General features: G+C 38.4%; 1 protein-coding gene across 4 annotated transcripts in view; it reads left to right on the top strand.

Moving 5' to 3' along the window:
- Positions 1-17927, top strand: part of CORIN (corin, serine peptidase) — a 118964-nt gene that overhangs the window by 12484 nt on the left and 88553 nt on the right. For all 4 annotated transcript variants that reach the window (XM_088056782.1, XM_088056784.1, XM_014261076.2 and 1 more), the window contains exons 2-3: positions 4109-4253; positions 11934-12386. In XM_088056782.1, coding sequence (XP_087912908.1) covers positions 4109-4253; positions 11934-12386 — 598 coding nt within the window. The remainder of the gene's footprint in view (positions 1-4108; positions 4254-11933; positions 12387-17927) is intronic.

Below are 17927 nucleotides of genomic sequence, written 5' to 3'. Positions count from 1 at the left end.
TTTCTGTGTAGAGACCCATCTTGCACAGAAGATACTGACAGTAGGCAATTAGCCCTAATGATACTTCTTTATTGGGAGAACATCTGTTAGTTCTGTTAGTGACAACAGCAGGAGATATTTTTGTCAAGTGCTTATACCACGATTCAGGCTGTTTTATAGACTAGTAACTTAGATACTTTTAGCTTCTAAAAGGAAAATTGCATGCTACCATAGGCTTTTCACCCATAAATCTTAATGTAGTCTGTCATTTCTCTGCTTTAATATGACAGGCATGTTATTGAAATGACAGCCATGAGATCAGATTCTTTCCACGGCTTTCAGAAAATAAGCTGTGAATTTTGGTCCAATGAATTTTTAGTCTTTTTGTAGTCAGATGGGACTCCAGATTCTTTTCCATCTTACTTTTTTTCTGCCTCTGTTGTTCCAGTAAATAAACTGAGCAGTCTGATCCAGCAGTCCTAGATAAACCTAGAATTTTTAAAAAATGGACTGAAATTTTCTCAGAATTTCCCTTTAGTCTATTTCCTTTATAGGAAGTCTTGCAGTTGTTACTGAAAGAATGCCACTCAGATAAGCAGCAGTTAATATAATTTGGTTAGGGACAAAACTTTTTACCTGCCAGAAGAAATTATTGGATGTTTTTAGGCATCCTCTGTTCTGACTATATTCTTGTTAAATACAAAACCTGTTTGTATTAAAAACAAATGACTTCTTGGCCTTAAAAAACAAACACCAATATTTTCTAACTATAGTGCACATAGTACTTAATTCAGAAAAATATTTCTTAGATTGAGTTTTCTAACAACAGTGCTACTAAGAGAACTTGCACCAGTGTTAAGTATTGAGAATATGTTTTAGTCCAGTGCTGTAGATTTTTGTCTAAATCTATTTTATGCTGAAATCTTTAGCATTTAGGGTTGATTTCTTTCAGTGGGCCCTCAAGGATTCTGCTTTTAAGTCTTCTTGTCCTTCTCTTGGAAAGAGAGATAAATATATATCTATCAGGTACCTCAGTCTTACAGACTTGGAGAATGAGTCAGAGAAACTATTAACTACACAGAGAGTTGAGGGAGACTGGTTTCTTCTCTTAGCCACTAACCTAGAAGCTTGAAGTGAGCTGAGGAATAAGCACTTTGCACTCCTGTTTCCTTCCATAGACCCATTTTTATCTGAAGATTCCATTATTTATGTCTTTAGTCTATTATTTGTTCCTCTATTCCATTATTTATTAGAACTGAGAGAACAGAGCATGTCTGAAGTTTATGCAGATTACCATTGTCATATTAGAGCACTTCAAGCTGGTGTGTGTATTGCAATATTTTGTGGCAAGAAGAAAATAAATACTATCAGGTAGTATACTTTATTAAAAAGTAAGGTAGTAAAAGTAATTAAGGTAGGACACTTTATTAAATTCTCATTGTTGATAGGAACCAGTAGTACTATCTCTAGTTTTAGTTCATATTCATTAGAGAAATTGACAGAAAAAAAATACTGTAGATACTCAAGTGATGGAAAATGGTAAAATTTGGAATCTGGAAAAATTAAGTTTATGCTTGCATAGTCACTGGTGATGATTTAAGTAGGTATGTTGTTTTTCCTGAGGTCTTTTCCTGCAGAAGGGAAAAATACAACATGCTGTTTGGTTTGCTATAAATATTTACTTTGCTGTTCTACAGAACAAGCAATTCATGGTGCTTAGAGAAGCATTGCTCAAGTGGTTGTGATAGTCTGCTGAGTTGTAGATCTAATTTTTTAACTGCTTCAGGTGAAAAGGGGTACTGAACTCAATTTCCCGGTTTCCTGTGGGAGCACTGCATCCACTGCACTGTTATCTGTGCTTTCAGAAGTAATTATGGCAGTGTTTTGGGAGATCTGTATTCACAGCAGAGTTGTGTTATTCCTCTGTTACCTGTGCTCACAAGGGGGCATAATACAGGCCGTGCAAACCCAGGTTGTGGAATTCAGGGAAGTTGCTATGAGTACAGCAGCTAAAGCTCCTGGATTCCAGCATTACCAGAAGCAAAACATCAGGCAGACACTGAAGACTTTAATATGAAAAGGTAGACGAGTGTGGACTGCAGGAAGTCAAGCAGGTATTGTCTAAACGTCACATGGATTGAAGTTCCTAATATTCACCTAAATCCTTAACTTTATCTGTGACTGAATGTTTTAGATGTCACTTGTGGACAGGGGCAGTAATTAAGCTGAGATAGCCTGAAGTCTTGGTTTGAAACATTTGCAACTTCTGAATAAGTGGCTGATTAAGAGAAAGCAATTCTGACAACCAATTAACTCTCTCCAGTATCATTTATATTTCTCCTGTTCTGGGAAATGAGGATCAGATTACAGACTTTGTCGTCTCACTCAGACTGTTTCAACAGACATTGTTTATTCTTATCTTGAGCTGGCTGTTTCAGATTTTCCAATAAATCCAACATCTTTGAGTTTACCATCCTGCTTGCTAGATAAATGTAGTAGTAGGACTGTGTTGAGACTGAATCACTGGGATAAGAGGACTGTGAGATACTACTAGCAGCTCACACCATACCAGTACCATGTGCATTTTCAGTGTTAATGTCTTTACTTTGAACAGTGGAAGTAAGTCAAATGGAAGAAATGGAAATAAGTCAAATGGGACAGACACTGCACTGGATGAATCTCAAAGTGGTCAGATGACATGATGCTTAGCAGTGACGGAAAAGATACAACTTCACAAGTGCAGTTTTCTTAGCTTTTGCTGTCTGTCAAGGATCTGCAGTGTCGAGTAACCAGGGGTTTCAGGAATAGATGATAATTCTGCTATCAGCAAGGAAAATTCCCTTCCAAATAGTCTTTATGCCAGGCTGGAACAAGAGACATTACAGAATGATGGGAAATTATTCTGCAAATCCTACTTACACCTACAGTCTTCTCATTCAAGGCAGTAAATGGGCAGTGAGGTTGTGGGATGGTATAAATCCAGTTTCTTTCCAGCAATTCCTTAAGAAATAGTTCAGCTTCAGTTTGTGCCAGTCAGTCTGATGACCTGCTCTTTAAAGAAAGGCACGTTCAGCAGAGTCAGCCAGAGGGATAACCCACAGAGACTGGCATTTATGAGACTAATATTATTTGTGTTGTAGACTTCAGTCTCCTGAGGTTCTTCGGGGAGAGGCTGTCAGGGTAATGGATGCCTTTACTATTGTGTCCTGACACAGTCAACTTTGATGTGATTGATCTTCCTGACAAAGAGGATAAACTATTAGTCATCCTTTGGGAAGACACTGTCTGGAATGAATAAACCTATCATCCACATTATCACAGGGAGAAATTTATTTTTTGTCAGTTTCAAATAAAAGGGCATTGACTTCATAACAGTTTCAGCGTTGCTTTTTGTTTTTGTTTCTGTTTAAAAAGTATGACATTTCTCCAGTATATGAGATCATAGTATTAATGGAGTTAGGTTTAAAAAATATAAAATGCATGTTTAGGCTTTTACAAGGGTTAGAATTTTTGTACTTTGTGCAACTCAGTTGAATTCAGAAAATTGTTTTTCTCTATTCTTTTGTATTCCACTCATAGAACAGAAAATGTGATTTGCAAACTCTACATAATAAAGTAATGTGTTAAGTTATAATTTTGTAAGGTACTTATAAAAAACAGACGTCATTATTGTGCATAATAAGTCTTCTTTTGTCACTTAAAAGAAATGTTATAATAATATCTTGATTCTTTAATAAAAGAAACAAGAACATGGAGCTCTTGAATAATTACTAATGGATTATTTTTAATTATAATCTGTATTTAGCCCTATTCCTTATGTTTATTATGTGTTTTACATTTTTATTCAAATGAAATGCCTTTCCAACATCCAGTTCATCAGAAATGTTTAGATATTTCAGTGAAGCTATAGGACTGTGGATATTGAGTAAAGTTTAATAAATTATATGGATTGTGGTAGACTGTCCACCAGAAAGAAAATTTACGTGCAACTTGCCATTAAGAACTTATTAGCTATTCACAGCATATATTTAAATCATGCAGCTGTGTAATAGGGAGGGAGGACTGCTATTGAAAACATAGGAGTTACTGGTGGTCACCAGCATGATAAAACTGCATTTTTGTTTTTCAGGTCTTAGGAACAGATGAGGATAATATGGGGGACGGCTGCTCTCAGAAACTGGCTTCTGCCAAGTTCCTTCGACTTTTGCTCCTGATACTGATTCCATGCATCTGTGCCCTCATCCTTTTGCTGGTGATCCTTCTTAGCTTTGTAGGTGAGTGCTTTTGTAACTAAGGAGACACTTTTAAATTAAAGAAACTAAACTAAAACTAAGACCACATTTTCAAGTGCTAATTTAATTATGGACATTAGATATATATCGTAGCACACCTAACTGAAAAACTAATGTACCTAGTGACTGTTTGTTGCAGAGAAATAATATTTAAAGTATTGATGAGGAAACCTTTTCTGATTTTCTCAAGGTACATTTTTGAGGAACATATTATCTTGAATATGTAGACAGTTTTCAGCAGCCCTTTTAAAAGTACAAAAGATACTTTTGTTATCATTTTAGATCACTATCGGTGGAATGGAATATTTATCCGTGTATGTCACACATTCATATGCAAACCTGATTCTTATTTTCAGGTGAGATTTAATTCATAAATAGCTACAAATCTTTCTGAACAGCATACAAAATATTACTAACTAAGGAAAATTATGTTCATTTCTTCTACATACAAAATATGTAGCAGTGCAGAACTCCAAATATGTTTTGTGGAAACTGGTTCAAGGTATACTAGATTTCATAATGGCTTAGTCTGTTAAGTAATTTTGTGTGTATGTTTTTCATAATTAAAAAGTGCTAATTTATTACCATGAATTTTTTAAAAAGTCTTCTCTTTGTTACTTTTAGAGAAGCTGACATATCATTAAGTTGGTTCACATACAAAATGAAAACGACAGTAATACTAGGTGAAAGCATTATTTTTTCAGGAAAAAAAAGTTTAAAAAAAATTGCTTTCACTGCTAAGTGTTTTTGGGGTTTTACTTTTCTTCTTTTTAGTGAGAATATTTTATAATTGAGCTTCCTTAGGTACTTCAGAAGCACATCTGAAATAAGTGGGGTAACATATCCAGTATCCAGATATACAGATATAAATCTATTTTCCTATTTTAAATACTCCAATTTCAATACACATCAAACAGTTAGCAAGTATAGGAAGAAACAAAACATGCCTCAAAAGCACTGGCAAAACCAGAACAATTTAGATCTGTTTTCTCAATTCAGTCTGTAAAGGATATGGAACACGACATTGTACACCTGTTCTTTTCATTTAGTTTAAGTTAAGGAAGTAAAAAAAAAGAACCCAAAGCTAGTAAATGTTATGATTGACAGGTAAGTCTTGGGTTGAGACTAAGAACAGTGTGAAATGGATTAAGATCAAGTAATTCTTGCAATTAGGAAATATGAAGCTGTTAAATTTGCTTTCCTTATGTTTAGCATTCCATTTGTATCTTTCATATCCTCTGCCCTAGTTTTTCATTCTTTGGTGAGAAAGCAGATAAAAAAGCAGGTGTATTTACATCAGCTCTACTCAATCTCTTCCTCAGGCATGTATCGACCTGTCATTAAAATGTATGAAATCTGCTGGGAAATGGGGCCTGTTCTGATCCAACTTCCATAGCAAAAATCGTGACTGTCTCCTCTTAAGTCAACATAATTACTGTAGGGTAAGGATAAGGCTTGGTGTTTTAACCCAAGTATGAAACTGGCAAAGGCCCCTTCAGAAGCAGCTTTTGTATTAACATTTTATAAGTTACTATCCTTCTCAGCAGCTTTAATTTCCTATGTGTTGACAGCCTATAAGCAAATATATTTTATGACCAGAATTAGATGAACCAATGCTGTGGACATTTAAAGTGTGTGTAATAGAATACAGTCTGTTATAGGAACTAAGAATACACTACATCCAAAATAGTACTTCATATTCATTTCAGGTCGATAATAACTGAATTCTAATATTGGTATGAAGTCTTTCAGTGTGAGAAATAAGTTGATAGCACTGACTGGCTAATTTGAATTATGGGAGGGAGGGAGGGAGGGAGGGAGGAAGGAAGGAAGGAAGGAAGGAAGTGGCGGAAGGAAGGAAGGAAGGAAGGAAGTGGCGGAAGGAAGGAAGGAAGGAAGGAAGGAAGGAAGGAAGGAAGGAAGGAAGGAAGGAAGGAAGGAAGGAAGGAAGTGGCGGAAGGAAGGAAGTGGCGGAAGGAAGGAAGTGGCGGAAGGAAGGAAGTGGCGGAAGGAAGTGGCGGAAGGAAGGAAGGAAGTGGCGGAAGGAAGGAAGGAAGGAAGGAAGGAAGGAAGGAAGGAAGGAAGGAAGGAAGGAAGGAAGGAAGGAAGGAAGGAAGGAAGGAAGGAAGGAAGGAAGTGGCGGAAGGAAGGAAGTGGCGGAAGGAAGGAAGGAAGGAAGGAAGGAAGGAAGGAAGGAAGTGGCGGAAGGAAGGAAGGAAGGAAGTGGCGGAAGGAAGGAAGGAAGTGGCGGAAGGAAGGAAGGAAGTGGCGGAAGGAAGGAAGTGGCGGAAGGAAGTGGCGGAAGGAAGGAAGGAAGTGGCGGAAGGAAGGAAGGAAGTGGCGGAAGGAAGTGGCGGAAGGAAGTGGCGGAAGGAAGTGGCGGAAGGAAGGAAGTGGCGGAAGGAAGGAAGTGGCGGAAGTGGCGGAAGTGGCGGAAGTGGCGGAAGTGGCGGAAGGAAGGAAGGAAGGAAGGAAGTGGCGGAAGGAAGGAAGGAAGGAAGGAAGGAAGGAAGTGGCGGAAGGAAGGAAGGAAGGAAGGAAGGAAGTGGCGGAAGGAAGGAAGTGGCGGAAGGAAGGAAGTGGCGGAAGGAAGGAAGTGGCGGAAGGAAGTGGCGGAAGGAAGGAAGGAAGTGGCGGAAGGAAGGAAGGAAGGAAGGAAGGAAGGAAGGAAGGAAGGAAGGAAGGAAGGAAGGAAGGAAGGAAGGAAGGAAGGAAGGAAGGAAGGAAGGAAGGAAGTGGCGGAAGGAAGGAAGTGGCGGAAGGAAGGAAGGAAGGAAGGAAGGAAGGAAGGAAGGAAGTGGCGGAAGGAAGGAAGGAAGGAAGTGGCGGAAGGAAGGAAGGAAGTGGCGGAAGGAAGGAAGGAAGTGGCGGAAGGAAGGAAGTGGCGGAAGGAAGTGGCGGAAGGAAGGAAGGAAGTGGCGGAAGGAAGGAAGGAAGTGGCGGAAGGAAGTGGCGGAAGGAAGTGGCGGAAGGAAGTGGCGGAAGGAAGGAAGTGGCGGAAGGAAGGAAGTGGCGGAAGTGGCGGAAGTGGCGGAAGTGGCGGAAGTGGCGGAAGGAAGGAAGGAAGGAAGGAAGGAAGGAAGGAAGGGGCGGAAGGAAGTGGCGGAAGGAAGGAAGGAAGTGGCGGAAGGAAGGAAGGAAGGAAGTGGCGGAAGGAAGGAAGGAAGTGGCGGAAGGAAGGAAGGAAGTGGCGGAAGGAAGGAAGTGGCGGAAGGAAGGAAGTGGCGGAAGGAAGTGGCGGAAGGAAGTGGCGGAAGGAAGTGGCGGAAGGAAGGAAGGAAGGAAGGAAGGAAGGAAGGAAGGAAGGAAGGAAGGCTGGCTCTGCAGGTTAACTGATGTGCAATTATTTGGTATAATATGGATCCTTCATAGTATCAGTAGCATGCCCATTTCTCCAGAGTGCAGTCATGGGTACAGACCCTGCAGGAGAAATCTCAGTTCATGTGTTCTGGCCAGTTGTAGTAGTGAACCAGTGCTTTATTTCCTTTGCAATGCCTCATCCATTACCATATCTTGTTAGGCTGCTTTGCTCTGTTTCATTAGCTTTTAAACAGACTGGGTCTTTTTGAGCTTTCCTGCTCTGAACGGCTAGAAATCTTTGACAGTTTGCACTGCCAGAATCTCAATTTACTCACTTGAACAGTGTGACTATTTCTTAGATCTCTTAGCTGTCCATTTTCAAGTAAACTGTCCATTTTTTAAAACCTGTCCATATTTAAGCAAAACATTAATTCCCCAAAGTGAACAGCAACTGGAAATGATTATTAAAACTGCTGGAGAGTGTTGCTTTGAAATGAATGAGTCTCATACCAGTACCTCTATTTTGTACCTAGCACAATGAAGGCCAGCATACGTATGTTTTTGTCATCTGGACATGCCCAGGTGTAGCTGGAGACACAAATTGAAAATGGTTACATCTATTTCTCAAGTAATTAATCATCTGGCTTATGGTTTACCATCTACAGCTCTGTATGAACTCAAGTCTGAAGCTAGGTACCTGTAGACATGAATAAAATGCATGTTCTGTATGTGCTGCATGTCTGCTAGCAAACATCAATAGAGAGTAATTAATTTCTCTTCACTGAAGAGATTAGGAGAAAACTCATTGTTTTAAAGCATCACTCTGTTTCCTTAGGTATCTTGAAATATAAATATAGATGCTATAAAAACATATCCAGTAAGCTTAATTTAGGATTTAAGATATACAATAGTGTTTTTAAGGGAAGAGTGGGGGGAAGGATGAAAATGAAAATAAGTGGAAGCCCAGCACAGAGAGTGGTTTCTGCAGCCTGGAATAAAGTGACTAAATTCTCTGTGGTGCATTGGTAAAAGAGGATAAGAGGGCAATGTGGGAGAAGAAAGAGGTGACTCAAGAAGGAGGCTCAGAGGCCTATGCCTGCCTCCCTCAAGGGTATATGTACCTGAGCCAGGCTGATGTTATTTTGGAGGGAAAAAATGTTAAAAAGAATTTTAATACTTCTCATTGTCAGTGGAGATGATACAATTAGGAAATCCTTTTGTGTCAAAAAGGTGCATTGTGTGGTCCCCCTATTAAGAGGAGTTGTTATCACTAGAAAATTGTAAAAGTAAAACAAAAAATGCTGTTGTTAGAAAGATGGGTTGAAGAAGCAAACAAGCATTTGGGGATCTCAGTAAAAGAAGTATATGACCTCATGGCAGTGATAGACATAGTTTTTATTTGTTGATCCAGAAAAAGAATGAAATAAGTCAGAGTGAGAAGAGGATAAGATCCAGTGGGTAGCCTTAATGTTTTGCTTCACAGTATTTATTTGACCACTGTATTAAACCAAAGGGGGTTTTCAAACATCTTTCAAGAGTTTACCTGTCTTGTAATGTATTGTCTCCTATTCTGCTGACTGATATATAAATAGCTACTCACTTTAATTTTAAATCAGTATTAATAGCTCTTTGGGACCAATGTTTTACAGCCTTTTTCTATTTTTATGCTGAGTGGAAAAGAAGAGATGAGTCTAGGGAGGAGGAGAGAGAATGTGAAAAAATACCTTAAGCTGTTCTTGAATCATGGAAAAATACTATGCACTTTTCCAAAGGAGTCAAAAAAGCTTATTTTCACTCTTTGGATACTGAAAAAAAAAACCCCTAGTTAAGTTTGAAACTTGAAACAAAGTAGGCTTCTGAATTCTAGAGATTCGGCGCTTTGTTTGAACACAAATATCTGGCATCCAAAAAAAGCCACATTTAAGTGAGCACAATTTCTGAGCACAACCATTCACTCTTCCTTAGGCTTTAGCAAGTCGTATTAATACTAGTCCCTATTTGTGAAAATGCACTTACTGTTTGGTCTGACCAAAGGACTCAAACAAAAAAAATACTGCTTAAATAATTTGTATGTGGGAGATTTTTAGTTGCTTCTGTAAAATAGATACAGTAAATTCCTCCAAACCCCAATGATTTATGAACATCTGCTGGTGGAAAACCAGAAACCTTAACATTTAGATATACATAAAGTTCCCCTCGGTTTGTCCAGTAGAAGTTAGACATAAAGATTTACTCACCATTAGTGACACTGGAGCCAAAACAATCCAGCCTGGATAAATGAGAATATGGTAATCTCAAATGATAACTGTTTCACTGAAACTCATTATATTTCAGAAATGTCACCAGTTTTTCTTGCAGTTTGCATTTGCTATAGTTAAAGGTTACTCAGTAAAAATGAAAATGCTGACATTGTCCCTTCCCAGCTATTCCAGTTCTCTTTCCTCCCTTACCTATAAAGCTTTCCAATACAAAGTTCAATTGGATTCTTCTGGAATTTTTAGTTACTTGTGATTAATAAACATTTCCACCTGCCCAGTCCTTGAATTTCAGACCAGTTCACTGATTTATTCTGGCAGCAGACTGCATGGAGGAGTGAGAAGAGGAATTCAGTGATGGGGATGGGTTCAGGATACCCTCTTGGGCTCTGTGTGGTGCCTGCAGTTGGCAGAGGGGTGTGTTTGTGTAGGGACAGAGCCTGGGGTAGTGGGGGGTGAGCAAGGCCTAAGTGAGAGGTGATGGTGCAACCGGCCGTTTTGGTAAATGCAATAGATGTCATAGAATCACAGAAAGATCATCTAATTCCAACCCCCGCTGCCATCTGTACCAAGGAGCTAATGAAGGACCAAATGAATGTGAAGAAAAGTTATTGAAATTATTGCCTAGGTACTTAGAAACATTTGGGAGACTTTATGTTTTCAGGATTTCTTTTAATTTTTTTTACAATCTAGTCTAGATGAACTGTGTTTATTATGATTGTTAAGCTCTTTGACACGACCTGCCAGTGGCAAAAATTGCTTTTGCTATTTACCAAAAATTTCTTATATTGTAATATAAGAGTGGTGCTTCTCTTCTAGCATTAAATATGACTCTAATACATTTGGTTAAAGAATTTGAGATAGTATTTGTAGTTTATATTATAGATAAAGAAGTTATATGTTCTATACATGTTTAGGATGTTTTCTTTATTATTTGGATTGATAGATTAAAGATCAATTCTTTTACTATGTAGTTTAAATTCCTGATGCTTGTGGGATACATCTACTTACTATGCTCTGGAGCAAGCTGCAGGGAGCCTGCAGAAACTGCAGGCCGCATGGCTTCTCAGTCCTGCCTGAGAGCTAGCCTGAGAAATTCATGGGAGGATTTAAAAACAATCCTCACAGACAGAAAGCAGCCGTGCCAGGTGCTGTTTGCCTGTCCTCTTGTTTTCCTTGCAAGAGAAGGTCAGGGGGTGTTGTGCCACTGACCAATGATGGTGATGTGTTGATTTACTAACCAATAAGAGTTTCCTTTCTGTACTTTCCACGTATCTGTCTATAAAAACAGACCTGTAGTAATAAACTGAGATTTCTCCTGTTCTGACTCCCTTGAGAGTCTGTGTCGTTCTTTTTCGCCGTTTCCAATTAGAACGACACTATGCAGACCTTTTGATTTATAATTATAATTACTTGCAACTATTCAATACATACAGCTAAGCAAAGTCTGCTTTTGTCTATAATATAATAAATGATCAAAAAATAAAGCCAGCGACTAAAATTTTAGACAATAACTGTGTCTTTAAAATCCAGTATCAGAGAAGAATTACACAGAACTCATATGTAGCAGTGGTAGTTTAATTACATAATCTTATATAGGGAAAACTGTACCTCTTTCCATTTTACAAATTAGTGAATATGGAATATATTAAAAATGTATTGGTTCCCTTAAAGCTTCAGAATTAGATTTCTGAAGATAGTGGTACTATGAAAACAAGAGATGATGCAGTTTAAAAGGAGAAAAAATTAGCATTGTCCATCTTGTTAACACATTGATAGAATGATTGCATGTTGCAGCTCCTTGAAATTGCACTCTGTAGTTTTAAACATGTAAGTATTTGGTGACATACAATAAATACAATTAAAATATTTTAAGCTTATGGAAGCATTTTTTTCTCTACTTCTCCTACAGCAATTATGTTTTATGTACCACTGTTTTTGCTAGATAGAATTCTTAAATTTAGTTGTCTTTAATTTTAATTCTGAAATTAAAATACTTTTTAAATCTGTGTCATTATATTTATTATTGACTTTCCAAAACAAATTGGTAACATTTATTCTTCCAGGGAACAGTAATTTTGGTGTTTTTTTTTTCCCTTTATTGCAGGAGTGTTAGAAAAAACATGCTTTTATTCAAACGGAAGTGAGGGCCTCACAGTTAACGGTGACTTTGAAACGTCTCGTGATCTTTTGCCAAATATGGTTGAAAACAGTTCCAAGACTGATCCCACAGTGGATCTCAGCACACAGCCCTCTTCTCGGACCACCACGCCTTTATCCCACATTGACCAAATGAACAAGAACTCGAATATATTTAGAGAATCTTTCCAGGAAAATTCCTTTGGTCCCCCAACTCAAGCCACACTGTTCAGTCATCAGCCTGCCTCTGACTCTGCTTTGGCAGAGGGCTCCGAAGACAACACCCGGCTGTTTGCCACTACAGAGGAGACGATGTTGTGGTCTACAGATGCTTCTTTTAACAACACAGAGAGGATGACCACTCTGCCAGTATTAAGTCCTACCCGTCCATCTGTGTCACAAAAAATGGATCAGAAAAAAAGTGAGTTTATATTTTATTTGATTCCATAGTTCTGACCCAAAAACTACAGATCATACTATTGGCATGTTCCCCAATGTGTTTTCTGTGAGGTCTAAGGAATGTGTCCCTTTTGATAATTTATTTTCTGGTGTACATTCCATGCTGCAATCAACTGGTTTCTTATCAGAACATTTGTTCTACCTGTTAAGGAAAATGCAGTAAATTCTCTCAGTATGAAAACTTACAATACATTCTTCAATTGGTGACAATCAGGCTTACCAAGGCCGGAAAATATTAAATCGTTAGATTAGATCTTATTAAATCTTTAGATTTAGATCTTTATTTTCTGTGATTCTTAAAAACTATGTACGTGGCAAGTACATTCCTGATCTTTGGATATAATTGCAGTTTTACTGTCTTAATGGATAAATTCTTTCCTAATTTGAAGCAGTTTTTCTATGTAGCAATAAAGTTGGCATTTTTGAGAGAGAGTAACAACAATTAACTAGGATCAGGACATTTTTTTGTTTGACTATGAAAGTAGGTGCATTTTATTAATGTCATAGTAATTGCTATTGATTCATCGAGTGGTGGTGAAGGATTCCCTGATACTGTTTTGCTGATTACTGAAACACAAGGTTACCATATTGAAATGAATACATTTCTCTGGAACTGGTTATCATTCCTTTCTTCTTAATCCCACCAGAGCAGAAAGCAAAACTTTTGAATAAGGTCACAGGGAACACTTAATGTAAATCACTGATTTATCAGTATTTTCTTCTCTCCCCTAGATTGCAGTGGCTTCATAGGCCATTTGAACAGTGCAGGCTTTTTGCAGGTTCTATTTGCTAAAAGATTTTTTTTTTTATGTAGCTTTCTCTTTTTTTCTCCCCCTGCACCCCAAACTCAGAATAAATGTATATAAATGCACACTTGAATCTTATTAGTGGTTCATTTATTTACTTTTGGCAACTTGGCAAATAATCACTGTGCCAAGGAACAGCAAGAAAGCATGGTGCGCTACACTACAAATATTTCCATCACTGTATTTGAGATACCTGAAATTTCAGAAAATATAGATGTAACAGTGTAAAGCTCTTTTGCCTTTTTGTGTCATGTTGAAATATATATATATTATGTTTTTATTATATATTACATTATTTATTATATATATTTATGATAGATTTATATTATTTATATTTATTACATGTATTTTATTTATATACATTACATATGCATATAACATGCATATGTAATAGGCAGATGTGTGTGTATGGCACATGCTATTTTTCCCTACTACAGTGTTAATAAAGGGACAGCACTACAGTGGCTCAGGACAGCCTTAGGTCTGGATTTCTAATCTTTCAGATATTTGGGATTTGATATTATTCCGAGAGGCACTTTTAGGATTTTCTAAGTATGTGTTCTATTCTAGTAAGTGCAGTTCATTTCAACAGCAGTATGGCTGCATGTATACTCGGTAGGCGTGACCATTTGGCATTCTATTGTGGCATAGTATTTTCTGTGTAAAGAGAAAAGGACAAAAGGTTTTCAAAGAGAAATTTGAAATACCACAGATTTCTTAAAAAAAACCCCACAACAACAACAAAAAAATCCCATCCCAAAATTAGATATTTTGCCCAAAACCAAAACAAAACCATCTGGAGATAGTATGTTACTAATCAAGAACCTTGCAGTCTTTGATTTCACTTTCAAAAGTGTTTTGCTTATCTGTATTCATGGGGACATTGTCTTAATTCTGTATGTAGATTTAAAAAAAAAAATTAAGTATCCAGAAGTATCCAGAAGAATTTGATCTCATAATAACTGTGTGTTCCCATGATTCTCCAAGGCATGGAGGATTAGAAAACAGGGGATTTCTAGCACTGCTACTCACTTCATTTCTTGTCCTGACCTTTGCAAATTAACTCCTTGTCACTGTTGGACACAAAATGATTCACACAGATGCAGCTCGAGAGGTGGTGAAAGAAAGTGAATTGTTTATTTGTTCTTTCAGTATTTATAGGTTTTCGACCATGACCAGGGATTGGATAGTCAGGTTAACACCTCCCCAACCACACTGGCCATGAGTGATGTCCATCAAAAGGCATATCTTTAATGGAATGTATAAACACCTATGTTTATAGTTACTTTCTGGGAAAGTGACTAGAACGTGTAAAAAAAGATATCGAAGGCCTGATTCTCAGGGTGACAATTCCTTATACTCATCTGTAGTCTCTTTGATCTCTTTTTTCCCACTAAGCTTGCTGCATGGAGAGAACCCTAAGGTAACACATGTAAGAACATGATCTGGTGTTCACAGGAAGTTGTTATGTATTCTGATGTGGAGGACAATGAGATATAACTGGGAGATGAGATACAAATGAGTTTTGGAACAGTGAAATGGGAATATTCTGTTGGAATAAATTTTTTTTTGTTTTGGGACAAGCGAAACTTAAAGACCACATTGGATTGGTGGTGGTAGATCAAATTATTTTTATCTTGCTTAGTGTTTGAATCCAGCTGTGAACATTAGCAGATGCCTGAAGAGGAATAAAATAGGGCTGGCATGCTGAGACACTTGAATGCTATGTGGTAGCAGATTCCAGTGATCTGCAGTGAGTCCTGATAAGCATTCATTCATCCTCCCATGAATTGACATAACTTTTGAACCCATGTAAAATGGAGCTTTGAGTTTTTAAAGCATATCTTATAAGGATATTAACCTCTAAATAAGTGTGAGGCTGATGTCCCATCATCATCAATGCACACTAGCAGATCATCTGTCAGTACAAGTTTCAACTGGTGCAAATGTCGGTAGGTGAGTACATTTCTGTTTATTTAGTAAGCATGCATAACTTGGACTTTATGCTGATTTTATGCAGTAGAATAAAAGATAAATGATATGTCATGACATATAGAGACTGCCAGTTCAAAGCCAATGAGACAAAATTCTGTGAACACATTTGGACTGGCATTCACGTAACTGTTAAGTTTTTGGTCTGATGCTAGTATCCCTGGTGCTGGATTTGCTTTACTGGTGGACCACAGCTTCAATCAAAGACCTTAATAAGAGAAATGATAAATATTGTGACCATATGGTATTTAGTCAGGACTTTAAACTAACACAAGTAAGATGTTGCTGGGTTAGTAACTGGAGGGGAATGAAATTTGGACCATATGACATCAATTATTTAAGAAGTCCTTGAAGCAGAAGGAAGTTCTTTGGCAGAAATTCTAGCAAAGAATAGATTTTAATGAAATAGGAAATAGTCATTCCAATAGGAATTAATGATACAATAAAGAAGAGATTAAGTATTTTATTTCCATTTTACAAGGGGAAGCATTGCCTCACAAATATATTAGAAAGTTCTTTGAAGGAGACAGTGAAAATGCTGGGTAACACAAGATACTTGGCTTTTCAAAATGCTGTTAAGAAGAGTCTTCACCAAGAAGTCTTACAGACGTTCTTGTCACAGACTATGCGTTCGTTAGAAGACAGAAGGGAAAATAAGAATGAATGGCTAGGCTCCAGAGTGAAGGCTGCTGATGGAGTCTTACAGACAGACAGTGTTTTCTGATCAGGGAAATCAGAAAATAGTCAAATAATAACATTTCTGCTAATACAGATTTAACTGGCTAAAATGAATAGCTGGGAACCACATAAAGGTTTCATAGTGGAGACTGTGACTGATAAAAATGTTAAAATGACTGTGCCAATAGATGCGAAAAAATGCTGGAGAGTGGGAAACAATGCTAACTCTATCCAATACAATGTTGGACTTTCAGCTAATGTTGCCACCAAAATAAGGACCTGACGGTTTGCTGTAATCAGCATTCTGTCTCCATGAGAGCCCTCATCATGAAGTCTACAATGAACAAAATGGAAAATCTTGCTACATCAGTGTATAACTTCAGAAAGATAACTAGAATTGAAAAATAGCAGACCAATAAAGACATGGAAATACATAGATGTGGGGAGGCACTAAATAGAAGGAAGACCCTGTTTTCCTTCTGGAAAATTCATTCTGGCTTATGAATAAGTTGTTGTGGTGGATAGTCAGACCATTTTGAGTGTCTAGGTGAAATAGAACAGTTACTCGGTGTTTTGTATTATATGAGGAGTTGCCTTTTTTTTTTTTTTTTTTTTTGGCCTGTCAGGCAGTAAGCTAAAAAAAAAGGGAGACCTCATGGAACTTATTGCCACAGAATGATGGAAAAACCAGAAAGCATGGAAATGCTTGGAGAACTTTGTGAGGGGGTGATCTGTTGGGGCTCATAGAAACAATAGTCCACCGGCAACTTCTGACTTGTGAAGGTTCAAGATTTTATGTTCCCCAAAATTGTTGTTATAGTCCTAGGTGGCTGTTCCTTACATTTGCTGAATATTATTAGAATTTTTCTTGAATATATAACACTGGTCCCTACCAAAGGTCAGCTTCTGAGATAAATATATCCTGTGTTAACTCTCTGTTGCAAAGCAACTGAAGGACTATGTTCTTCTATTGAGGAATTTGAGTTTGTGTGATCTCATATCTAAATGTTTTCTGGAGGCATGGGCCATGGTCCTAAGTCATGAAAACTGTAAAGTTTTCTGATAGCAAAAACATCAGGATGGGAGTCTTAGGTGAATCAATATGTTCAGTAGTGTTTAATCATAGAATTTAGAAGTATATGTAGTTCTGTTCATCTGTCAATCAATGCTTAACAGAAAAAAGACCACATATTAAATAGTAGCTATTGTAAAGAATAAAGCATGGTTTCCCAAGGAAATATTAATACAATTTAGTTGATTTTATTGGTACTTTTTTCTCTGTGAAATAAAACTAGACTGCTCTTAGGCAGTAAAGTGGGAGACTTGATTCAAACAAAGCAGACTCCCTATTTTGTAATGGATGATTTGGGGAGACAGGAGGAAGGAGAGAGAGCGAGGGCGGACATTCTTACTAGATAAACATTCTGTAGATGATTGAAGTATACACTGGGACAGGAAGTATTAGTATCTCATTTTGTTTCTTCCACTCACTGGTGAATTTGCACGTGTATATTTAACATCCGGTTCGGTTTTTCATTTTTTTTGTGCCAAGTCTCCCATAGATATGCCCTAGCAGACAGTCTAGTAACGCCTTGCCATTTCGTAAAAACGGTTTCAGCGGCGGTGCTATGCCGGTGGCCAAATCCTAACGTGAAAAGTAGCATAGCCAAGCTTGAACTCCAGCCATGCCCGTCCGTGCCCGGCATCCCCATGGCCGCGCCGGCTGTGAGGGGCTGCGCGGGCCGGACAGGCCCCTCAGCGTGGAGCCGGACGGGTCCCTCAGCGCTGGCCGGACGGGTCCCTCAGCGTGGAGCCGGACGGGTCCCTCAGCGTGGAGCCGGACGGGTCCCTCAGCGTGGAGCCGGACGGGTCCCTCAGCGTGGAGCCGGACGGGTCCCTCAGCGCTGGCCGGACGGGTCCCTCAGCGCGGGCCGGACGGGTCCCTCATCACTGGCCGGACGCGCTCCTGCCCCCGCACTGCCGCCAGAGGGCGCCGCGAACGCGGCTCCTGCGCTCTGCGGGGCCAG

The sequence above is a fragment of the Pseudopodoces humilis genome, chromosome 6 (genome assembly GCF_049639895.1).
Source record: "Pseudopodoces humilis isolate 2021_Gansu_Grassland_sample_001 chromosome 6, ASM4963989v1, whole genome shotgun sequence".
Classification (NCBI taxonomy): Eukaryota; Metazoa; Chordata; class Aves; order Passeriformes; family Paridae; genus Pseudopodoces; species Pseudopodoces humilis.
The sequence above is the reverse complement of the archived record's forward strand: the minus strand, read 5'-3'. Positions and strand labels throughout refer to the sequence as shown.